At 33.4% G+C, this 12,923-nt stretch overlaps 1 protein-coding gene across 1 annotated transcript in view; it reads right to left on the reverse strand.

Moving 5' to 3' along the window:
* LOC127705180 (deubiquitinating protein VCPIP1-like) overlaps nt 1-12,923 on the reverse strand; it is a 44,856-nt gene that overhangs the window by 24,201 nt on the left and 7,732 nt on the right. Inside the window, exon 4 of the mRNA XM_052209432.1 lies at nt 308-438. Coding sequence (XP_052065392.1) covers nt 308-438 — 131 coding nt within the window. The remainder of the gene's footprint in view (nt 1-307; nt 439-12,923) is intronic.

Raw genomic sequence — 12,923 nt, forward strand, 5'->3', positions numbered from 1 at the left:
ACAATTAAAATCACACTAGTACATATCATCCTGAATATCCTTGTAATATATTTGCATCTATATGTTAGGCAGCCATCAATCAATCAATCAAGCATAAGATGTATTATTTTTACCTTCAGATTGAAATTTGAAATATGCAAAATGTACAAGTCTATCTTTATACTTTGATGCAATGCTCAAACAGAATGACCGGTATCATGTGAAATATTTTTAACCTTAAAAATAATTATTGTGTGCATCTTTCTAGGAAAGTTGAGCGGAATTCTTGTAAAACCATATCATGTTTATTGTTAGGAAATAAACTTACAGACAAACATTTGTCACCACCAACAATACAATGACCATACTCATCTAACTCAATATATTTATCTAACAATGTACTTGACATGCCCCACGTCTTCTGGATCATGTAGCGAGGAATTTTAGGAGGTGGTTTTCCTGAAAAAAATAAACATAAAATACACTTTTATTGTATGGAAATCTTGGCGGATGTGAGAAAGAGTACATTTATCAAGACAAAAATTCTGCAAACATTTAAATTCAAATTTACTAGTTTTTCATTTGAATTGAGCTATTTTTTTTTATTTGTCAGCACAAATACCATTCCACTTTCAATAAAATGCTCCGCTAGGCACAGCTTGATACGACCGCAGAGGTCAAACCCTGAACAGTTGGGGCAAGTATGGACACAACATTCAAGCTTGATAGCACAGAATTTGGATTGTGATTAAATATTTGACACAGCATAGGTTTCTGACATAGAATGAATGTGGTCTAAGAACTTGAAAAATTTTAATTTACCTATTCAAACCATATCATTATTATTTGCTTTTATATATAAATCAGAAATAACCTATTTAAAATGGAAAATTTCAAAGTAAAAAAAAAAGTTAAAAAAAATCCCCCCCCCTAATTTTTTGAATCCCCTTATGATTCATCACCCCCAAACTCAATCCCAGCCTTCCCTTTGTGGTATGGTACCTTGCAATACAATTTCAGAGAGATCTATACACTGCAACACAAGTTATTGTCTGGAATCTAGAAAAATGCTTGTTTTTTGGCCCCTTTTTTGCCCCAAATTCCTAAACATTTAGGGCAATCACCCCCGAACTCAAACCCAGCTTTCCCTTTGTGATATGGAACCTTTTAGTACAATTTCATAAAGATCCATACAATTACACACAAGTAATTGTCCTGAAACTAGAAATACGCTTGTTTTTTGCCCCTTTTTGGCCCCTAATTCCTACAATTTTAAGGCAATTACCCCCAAAATCACTCCCAGCCTTCCCTTTGTGGTATGGTACCTTGCAGTACAATTTCAGAGAGATCCATACACTTGAACACAAGTAATTGTCTGGAAACTAGAATAAAATGCTTCGCTGGGGCGCAGCTTGATACGACCGCAGAGGTCGAACCCTGAACAGTTGGGGCAAGTATGGACACAACATTCAAGCTTGATACAGCTCTGAATTTGGATTGTGATTAAATATTTGACACAGCATAGGTTTCTGACACAGAAAGAATGTGGTCTAAGAACTTGAATTTTTTTAATTTACCTATTATGGTCCAATGTCCAAAATCAAAATACATGGTTAGATTCAGCATATCAAAGAACCCCATATATTCAATTTTTGTTAAAATCAAACAAAGTTTAATTTTGGACCCCAACTTGGACAAACTTGAAAACTGGGCCCATAATCAAAAATCTAAACACATGTTTAGATTCAGCATATCAAATAACCCTAAGAATTCAATTTTTGCTAAAATCAAACTAAGTTTAATTTTGGACCCTTTGGACCTTAATGTAGACCAGTTTAAAAAATGGGACTTAAAATTAAAAATCTAAATACACGGTTAGATTTGGAATATCAAAGAACCCCAATAATTCAATTTTTGATGAAATCAAACAAAGTTTAATTTTGGACCCTTTTGACCTCAATATGAACCAACTTGATAGCGGGGCCCACAAATAAAAAATCTAAATTCATGGTTAGATTCAGCATATCAAAGAACCCCATATATTCAATTTTTGTTGAAATCAAAAAAAGTTAAATTTTAGACCCCAACTTGGACAAACTTGAAAACTGGGCCCATAATAAAAAATCTAGACACATGTTTAGATTCAGCATATCAAAGAACCCCAAGAATTCAATTTTTGTTAAAATCAAACTAAGTTTAATTTTGGACCCTTTGGACCTCAATGAAGACCAATTTAAAAAACGGGACCCAAATTAAAAATCTAAAAACACGGTTAGATATGGCATATCAAAGAACCCCAATAATTCAATTTTTGATAAAATCAAACAAAGTTTAATTTTGGACCCTTTTGACCTCAATATGAACCAATTTGATAGCGGGGCCTACAAATAAAAAATCTAAATACATGGTTAGATTCAGCATATCAAAGAACCTGATATATTCAATTTTTGTTGAAATCAAACAAAGTTTAATTTTGGACCCCAATTTGAACCAACTTGAAAACTGGGCCCATAATCAAAAATCTAAATACATCTTTAGATTCAGCATATCAAAGAACCCCATATATTCAATTTTTGTTGAAATCAAACAAAGTTAAAATACTGGACCCTATCTTGGACCAACTTGAAAACTGGGCCCATAATCAAAAATCTAAACACATGTTTAGATTCAGCATATCAAAGAACCCCAAGAATTCAATTTTTGTTAAAATCAAACTAAGTTTAATTTTGGACCCTTTGGACCTTAATGTAGACCAATTTCAAAAACAGGACCCAAAATTAAAAATCTAAATACACAGTTAGATTTGGAATATCAAAGAACCCCAATAATTCAATTTTAGATGAAATCAAACAAAGTTTAATTTTGGACCCTTTTGACCTCAATATGAACCAATTTGATAACGGGGTCCACAAATAAAAAATCTAAATACATGGTTAGATTCAGCATATCAAGGAACCCCATATATTCAATTTTTGTTGAAATCAAACAAAGTTCAATTTTGGACCCCAATTTGGACCAACTTGAAAACTGGGCCAAAAATCAAAAATCTAAATACATGTTTAGATTCAGCATATCAAAGAACCTCATATATTCAATTTTTGCTAAAATCAAACAAAGTTTAATTTTGGACCCTTTGGACCTTAATGTAGACCAATTTGAAAACTGGACCCAAAATTAAAAATCTAAATACACTGTTGGATTCGGCATAACAAATAAATAAATGTGATCAAAGATTTTACAAATTTAATGCGCCATACTGTGCAATTAAAGATTTCTTCTTGAAATTTTTCAATATTTGAAATTTGAAAAAAAAATAATATTTGAAGAATAATTTTTTTAATTTCTGAAATCTGAAATGAGAAAAAATTGACCCCCCACAATTTCTTTTTATCCCCCCCCCCTTTTTTCCCCCAAAAAATTCTTTCCCTCAAGATATGGTCATAATCTCAATTCAAATTTCCAATGGAGTTGGCAACCATAATTACCCATTTAAATTTACCATAGTGCTAACTTAATCTATTTTATAATAGAATTAAAAATATAGTGTCAAATCTTTCATATGGATTTTTTTGTAAAAAAAAAAGATGCAACATTTGCAGATATTTTTACTGGTCTTCCTTAAGCTTTATAAATATGCATTTCTTTAAACATAATTTAAAAGCAGTGTAAGGGAAGTAACCAAAACGTTGTATTTTGATTACCTCCCTTACACTGTTTTAAATTATCTTTATTGTTCATTAACCATTACTTTATACATAATTTAAAAGCAGTGTAAGGGAGATAATTTCAATGATGTATTTGATTTATCTCCCTTACACTGCTTTAAATTATGTTTTGTACTAAAGTATTTGTCCATTAACCAGGACAACCTTGTTTTTCCCCCTTTTTTGCCCCTAATTCCTAAACGGTTTGAGCCATAACCCCCCAAAGCAAATCCTAACCATCCCTTTGTGGTATGGAAACTTGTAGTATAATTTCAGAGCGATCCATACACCGTTCCACAGTTATTGTCTGGAAACTAGAAAATGCTTATTTTTGGGCCCTTTTTGGCCCCTAATTCCTTAACTGTTGGTACCATAACCCCCAAAATCAATCCCAACCTTCCTTTTGTGGTATTTAACCTTATGGTCAAATTTCAAAAAGATCCATTTACTTAAACTAAAGTTAGAGTGCGAAAACCAATGTGTATTCGGACGACGACGCCAGACGACGACGACGACGACGACGACGCCGGACGACGACGACGACGCCGCCAACGTCATACCAATATACGACCACAAAATTTTTTGGCGGTCGTATAAAAATTGGTAAGGGTTCCGCGGAACCCAGTGTCTCGCCTACTTTTTCAGTTAATCGCAGGCTCAACAAAAATGAGGAAGTAAATCAATAAAAATATTCCTCTTGATACTATCTTTTGATTGTAAGAAGCTTCTGTCCAAGTTTGGTAAAAATCCAGGATAGTTTATGAATCTAATAAATGTTTAAAAACTTTAACTGCAGACTGAATGTAATGTTAACTGGAAGAAAACAAAATTTCCTTCTAGATACTAGCATTTGATCATTAACAAGCTTCTGTCCAAGTTTGGTACAAATCCAAAATAGTATAAGAAAGTTATTAAAATTTTAAAAACTTTAACCACAGAGTGAATGCGTTGTTTCCTGGCAGAAAATCTAAGTCCATTTAAAAGTAAAAAATGGAAAAAATGGATTTATTTTTTTTACAAAATTTCCTTCTAGATACTAGCTTTTGATCATAAACAAGCTTCTGTCCAAGTTTGGTACAAATCCAAAATAGTATAAGAAAGTTATTAAAATTTTAAAAACTTTAACCACAGAGTGAATGTGTTGTTTCCTGGCAGAAAATCTTAGTCCATTTAAAAGTAAAATAAGGAAAAAATGGATTTATTTTTTTACAAAATTTACTTCTGGATACTATCTTATGATCATAAACAAGCTTCTGTCCAAGTTTGGTACAAACCCAGGATAGTTTAAGAAAGTTATTAAAATTTTAAAAACTTTAACCACAGAGTGAATGTAATATTTCCCGGCAGAAAAACTAAGTCAATTTATAAGTAAAATACGGAAAAAATGGAATTTTATTTTTACAAAATTTACTTCTGGATACTATCTTATGATCATAAACAAGCTTCTGTCGAAGTTTGGTAGAAATCAAGGATAGTTTAAGAAATTATTAAAATTTCAAAAACTTTAACCACAGAGTGAATATGTTGTTTCCTGGCAGAAAATCTTAGTCCATTTAAAAGTAAAATAAGGAAAAAATGGATTTATTTTTTTACAAAATTTACTTCTGGATACTATCTTATGATCATAAACAAGCTTCTGTCCAAGTTTGGTACAAACCCAGGATAGTTTAAGAAAGTTATTAAAATTTTAAAAACTTTAACCACAGAGTGAATGTAATATTTCCCGGCAGAAAAACTAAGTCAATCTATAAGTAAAATACGGAAAATATGGAATTTTATTTTTACAAAATTTACTTCTGGATACTATCTTATGATCATAAACAAGCTTCTGTCCAAGTTTGGTACAAACCCAGGATAGTTTAAGAAAGTTATTAAAATTTTAAAAACTTTAACCACAGAGTGAATGTAATATTTCCCGGCAGAAAAACTAAGTCAATCTATAAGTAAAATACGGAAAAAATGGAATTTTATTTTTACAAAATTTACTTCTGGATACTATCTTATGATCATAAACAAGCTTCTGTCGAAGTTTGGTAGAAATCAAGGATAGTTTAAGAAAGTTATTAAAATTTCAAAAACTTTAACCACAGAGTGAATATTTGTGGACGCCGCCGACGACGACGCCGACGGAATGTAGGATCGCTATGCCTCGCTTTTTCGACTAAAGTCGAAGGCTCGACAAAAATGCTTATTTTTTGCCCCTTTTTGGCCCCTTATTCCTAAACGTTTTGGGCAATTACCCCTAAAACTCAATTCCAGCTTTCCCTTTGTGATATGAAACCTTGTAGTACAATTTCAGAAAGATCCATAGACTTACACACAAGTTATTGTCATGAAACTTGTTTTTTGCCCCTTTTTTGGCCCCTAATTCCTAAAATTTTGTGGCAATTACCCCCAAAATCAATCCAAACATTCCCTTAGTGATATGGAACCTTGTGGTACAATGTCAGAGAGATCCATACACTAACACACAAGTTATGTCTGGAAGTTACAAAAATGCTTATTTTTGGCCCCTTTTTCCTTAACTGTTGGTACCATAACCCCCAAAATCAATCCCAACTTTCCTTTTGTGGTATTGAACCTTATGGTAAAATTTCATAGAGATCTATTCACTTAAACTAAAGTTAGAGTGCAAAAACCAATGTGTCTTCGGACGACGACGACAACCACACCGGACGACGACAACGACGACGACGCCATCGTCATACCAATATACGACCACAAAATATTTTTGCAGTCGTATAAAAAGTATAATAATAACTTCTTATTTATTAGTTCCACAAACAAATTACAGAATATAATCAACAAGCATTCTGTGAGTATTGCCTGGCAATACATAGTCCCCTACCGGTCAAAAATTCATTGTACTGGAACAAAATGCTAACTTGATCTATAACTTGTCATGGTGTAAACTTTACAACAAATATCAAGTCAATATCTTCAAGCATGACGAAAAAAAATTTTGAAAAATTGATTATTTGAGTTAATTTTCTAAGTCCGAGGACCATAACTCTGCACAAAATCATCAGACCTGAACAAAATTCGAACTTGATCTGTAACTTGTCATGATAAAACTATATACCAATCATCAAATCAATATCTTCAAGCACGACAAAAAAATGTATGGAAAACTGATTATTTGAGTGAATTTTCTAAATTCAAGGACCATAACTCTGCACAAAATCGTCAGACGGGAACAAAATTTGAATTTGATCTGTAACTTGTCATGATTAAACAATAAACCAAATATCAAATCAATATCTTTAAGCACGAAGAAAAAAAGTGCAAAAAAAGTCCCCTATGACTTCGTCGGTAGGGGACTAATTAAGCTGCTGTCAAGTAGAATTGAGAATGAGAGTGAATAACATAGTGACTGGTGATTCTAATAAAATGAAAAGATGAATTATGTATGAGCTTTACAACCCAGCCATTGTACATACATGTACATGTAGATCTGTTTTTCAATCTGCTAAACACATCACAGTGCTAAAAATCATCTTCTGTTAACATGTTTTATTGTGGTATAACAATTCAAGCAAGTATTTTATATTCAATCATCAATCATCTAGTGAGTTACTGAATAGAGATATTAAAAAATAAATGGAGAATGTGTCCATGAGACAAAGATGATACCCCCGCTAGCATATAACATTATGAAGGAACATAATTCAAGAACGGTAAAAGTGATGCAACCCAAATTCAAACCAGAGAACAGAAACTAATTTTGGGATGGACACTTAATGCCCCCTCCGCTGCTGCGGGGGCATAAAAAATAAGCAAGTTGTAATACTTGTCTCGATTCAATTATTGTTTTGAGTAATAAAATGGTTTTAAACTAACTAATGTGAAAGATTATACCAAATTTCTGCTTGTATTTATACTGACTGATTGACTGTCTTCACTTGTCTAATTTACCAAGTTATACTTATATGCATATATCCGGTATAATTTTTTCATCAACAAGCACTAAGTTCTCAATTTTGAATTAAAAGTATAAAGAATTCTCTCTGATGTACAATATTATATTCAAATTTTAATGAGTGACTTTCACACTAAGAAGAAGTAGCCACCATTTTTCATCTGATCATAATCAGGGCTACTCCATTAAAATGTATGTGGGAGGGTAGGAAGGGACTTTCAAAATATCCCTACAACAAAGAACCATTTTTTTTTAGATAATTTTGCATAAAGGTAATAGACACATACTGAAAAAAGACCCATGACCCACATTCAATAATTAAACTTCCCTTCCTACCCTTCCACATACATTTTAATGGAATAGCCCTAAACTAAATTTGGGGAAGGAATTCATTTTTTTGTTCTATACAATTCATCAACCTTCATTTTTTAGTAATTTCATAAAAACTACTGAATGCAGAATTTTTACTTGAAATAATTTTGATTAATAATTTTGACTCTATAGAAAGATATGTAGGGTACATGTATAAAGCAATGAGACAGCAAACCAACAACACAACTAAACTTAAAAGGACATTAAAATATGGTCTTCAAAAATAGACAAGTGTCTCATACCCTTTTCATTCTCTAAATTGTCCTGAGTCATTACAAGTTGTAAAAAAAATCAACGTACCAATATAAATTAAAAATTTAAAAATACCATTCAAACTTACTGAATAATGGAATGATTTGATCTTCATACTGAGCAACATCTAAAACCCCATAAATACCATAGGTGATTCATTTGAAAATCCCTCTTTCTGGCATTTAGTGAATAATTGTGAAACAAAGGGTTTGTGGGTTATTGAATACATATCAGAGATAGACGCATACATTTAAAGCATTCACTATAAAAAACTAGAGGCTCTCTAGAGCCTGTGTCGTTCACCTGTATTTACTGATGCTTTGGAAATCATGTAAAATAAGGTTAAAATCATAATTAATAGTATTAGATATTAGATATTATAATGATGTCTAAGATAATAACAAAAAACTGCAAAATTTTTGTAAAATTACTAACTCAGGGGCAGCAACCCAACAATAGGTTGTCGCATTCGTCTGAAAATTTTAGGGCAGATAAATCTAAATCTGATGAACATTTTTGCCACCTGTCAGATTTGCTCTAAATGCTTTAGTTTCAGAGATATAAACCAATAAAATGCTCCGCTGTGCGCAGCTTGATACGACCGCAGAGGTCGAACCCTGAACAGTTGGGGCAAGTATGGACACAACATTCAAGCTTGATACAGCACTGAATTTCGATTGTGATTAAATATTTGACACAGCATAGGTTTCTGACACATATCAAACCATATCATTATTATTTGCTTTTATATATAAATCAGATAAAAACCAATTTAAAATGGAAAATTTTAAAGAATCCCCCCCCCCCCCCCCCCAATTTTTTGAACCCCTTATGATTCGTCACCCCGAAACTCAATCCCAGCCTCCCCTTTGTGGAATGGTACAATGTACCTTGCAGTACAATTTCATAGAGATCCATACATTTGAACACAAGTTATTGTCTGGAAACTAGAAAAATGCTTTTTTTTTGGCCCCAAATTCCTAAACGTTTAGGGCAACTACCCCCAAACTCAAACCCCATCTTTCCCTTTGTGATATGGAACCTTGTAGTACAATTTCATAAAGATCCATACACTAACACACAAGTTATTGTCTTGAAACTAGAAAAATGCTTGTTTTTTGCCCCTAATTCCTAAAATTTTGAGGCAATTACCCCCAAAATCAATCCCAGCCTTCCCTTTGTGATATGGTACCTTGCAGTACAATTTCAGAGAGATCCGTACACTTGAACACAAGTTATTGTCTGGAAAATAGAAACATGCTTGTTTTTGGCCCCTTTTTGACCCAAAATTCCAAAACATTTAGGGCAATTACCTTCAAACTCAATTCCAGCTTTCCCTTTGTGATATGGAACCTTAGTTAGTACAATTTCAGAAAGATCCATACACTTACACACAAGTTATTGTCATGAAACTAGAAAAATGCTTGTTTTTGCCCCCTTTTTGGCCACCAATTCCTCAAATTCTGAGGCAATTACCCCTAAATCAATCCCAGCATTCCCTTTGTGATATGGAACCTTGTGGTACAATGTCAGAGAAATCCATACACTAACACACAAGTTATGTCTGGAAGTTACAATAAAATGCTCCGCAGGGCGCAGCTTGATACGACCGCAGAGGTCGAACCCTGAACAGTTGGGGGAAGTATGGACACAACATTCAAGCTTGATACAGCTTTGGATTTGGATTGTGATTAAATATTTGACACAGCATAGGTTTCTAACACAGATTGAATGTGGTCTAAGAACTTAAAAATGTTAAATTGGACATTCACCTATTATGGTCCAATATCCAAAATCTAAATACTTGGTTAGATTCAGCATATCAAAGAACCCCAAGAATTCAATTTTTGATGAAATCAAACAAAGTTTAATTTTGGACCCTTTTGACCTCAATGTGGACAAAGTTGATAACGGGGCCCAAAAATCAAAAATCTAAATACATGGTTAGATTCAGCATATCAAAGAACCCCATATATTCAATTTTTGTTGAAATCAAACAAAGTTTAATTTTGGACCCCGATTTGGACCAACTTGAAAACTGGGCCCATAATCAAAAATCTAAATACATGTTTAGATTCAGCATATCAAAGAACCCTAAGAATTCAATTTTTGTTAAAATCAAACTAAGTTTAATTTTGGACCCTTTGGACCTTAATGTAGACCAATTTGAAAACGGAACCAAAAATTAAGAATCTAAATACACGGTTAGAATCGGCATATCAAAGAACCCCAATAATTCAATTTTTGATGAAATCAAACAAAGTTTAATTTTGGACCCTTTTGACCCCAATGTGGACAAAGTTGATAACGGGGCCCAAAAATCAAAAATCTAAATACATGGTTAGATTCAGCATATCAAAGAACCCCATATATTCAATTTTTGTTGAAATCAAACAAAGTTTAATTTTGGACCCCGATTTGGACCAACTTGAAAACTGGGCCCATAATCAAAAATCTAAATACATGTTTAGATTCAGCATATCAAAGAACCCTAAGAATTCAATTTTTGTTAAAATCAAACTAAGTTTAATTTTGGACCCTTTGGACCTTAATGTAGACCAATTTGAAAACGGAACCAAAATTTAAGAATCTAAATACACAGTTAGATTCGGCATATCAAAGAACCCCAATAATTCAATTTTTGATGAAATCAAACAAAGTTTAATTTTGGACCCTTTGGACCTCAATGTGGACCAATTTAAAAACGGGGCCCAAAATCCAAAAACTAAATACACGGTTAGATTCAGCATATTAAAGAACCCCATGAAATCAAGAATAAAACCCCATTGAAATTGGTCAAGAAATAAGCAATTTATAGGAAGTATCTTCTTTTGCACAATCCTGTGCTATTAAATATTTCTTGCTATTGCGCAATACTGTACAATTGACAATTTCTTGCTATTGCGCAATATTGTGCTATTGGATATTTCTTGCTATTGCGCAATACTGTGCAATTGAAGATTTCTTGCTATTGCGCAATACTGTGCAATTGAAGATTTCTTGCTATTGTGCAATACTGTGCAATTGAAAATTTCTTGCTATTGCACAATACTTATTATATAATAATTTACACATCCTGTTTGGTGTGTATCTCCTACCATATCATTATTATTTGATTTTAAATATAAATCAGAAATAACCAACTTAAAATGGAAAATTTTAAAAGAAACAAAAAAGGAAAAAAAGAAAAAAAAGGAAAAAAAAATAAATCCCCCCCCAAAATTTTTTGAACCCCCATTATGATTCATCACCCCCAAACTCAATCCCAGCCTTCCCTTTGTGGTATGGTACCTTGCAGTACAATTTCAGAGAGATCCATACACTTGAACACAAGTTATTGTCTGGAAACTAGAAAAAAAATTGTTTTTTGGCCCCTTTTTGGCCCCAAATTCCTAAACGTTTAGGGCAATTACCCCCAAACTCAAACCCAGCTTTCCCTTTGTGATATGGAACCTTGTAGTACAATTTCAGAAAGATCCATACACTTACACACAAGTTATTGTCATGAAACTAGAAAAATGCTTGTTTTTTGCCCCTTTTTTGGCCCCTAATTCCTAAAATTTGGAGGCAATTACCCCCAAAATCAATCCCAGCATTCCTTTAGTGATATGGAACCTTGTGGTACAATGTCAGAGAGATCCATACACTAACACACAAGTTATGTCTGGAAGTTACAAAAATGCTTATTTTTGGCCCCTTTTTGGCCCCTTATTCCTTTACTGTTATTACCATAACCCCCAAAATCAATCCCAACCTTCCTTTTGTGGTATTGAACCTTGTGGTAAAATTTCATAAAGATCCATTCACTTAAACTAAAGTTAGAGTGCGAAAACCAATGTGTCTTCGGACGACGCCGGACGACGCCGGACGACGACGACGACGACGACGACAACGACGACGACGCCGACGCCGGACGACGACGACGCCAACGTCATACCAATATACGACCACAAAAATTTTTTTGCGGTCGTATAAAAACTGCATTTTACCCCTATGTTCTATTTTTAACCAAGTCGGCCATGATGGTTGGAAGGCGGGGTCATCGGACAAATTTTTAAAACTAGATACCCTAATAATGATTATGGCCAAGTATGGTTAAATTTGTCTCAGTAGTTTCAGAGAAGAAGAGTTTTGTAAAAGATTACAAAAATTTGTTAAAAATTGACTATTAAGGGCAATAACTCCTAAAGGGGTCGACTGACAATTTTGGTCATGACAACTTATTTGTAGATCTTACTTTGCTGAACATTATTGCTGTTTACAGTTTATCTCTGTCTATAATAACATTCAAGATAATAACCAAAAACTGCAAAATTTCCTTAAAATTACCAATTCAGGGGCAGCAACCCAACAACAGGTTGTCAGATTTGTCTGAAAATTTCAGGGCAGATAGATCTTGACCTGATAATCAGTTTTACTCTTTGTCAGATTTACTCTAAATGCTTTGGTTTCAGAGATATAAGCCAAAGTCTACATTTTACCCCTATGTTCTATTTGTAGCCATGGGGGCCATCTTGGTTGGTTGGCGGGGTCATCAGACACATTTTTTAAACTAGATACCCTAATGATGATTGTGGCCAAGTTTGGTTAAATTTGGCCCAGTGGTTTCAGAGGAGAAGATTTTTGTAAAAAGCTAACGACGACGGTTGACTACGACGGATGCCAAGTGATGAGGGCCAGGTGAGCTTATAAGTAGC

The sequence above is a fragment of the Mytilus californianus genome, unplaced genomic scaffold, assembly GCF_021869535.1.
Source record: "Mytilus californianus isolate M0D057914Y unplaced genomic scaffold, xbMytCali1.0.p SCAF_6, whole genome shotgun sequence".
Taxonomy (NCBI): Eukaryota; Metazoa; Mollusca; class Bivalvia; order Mytilida; family Mytilidae; genus Mytilus; species Mytilus californianus.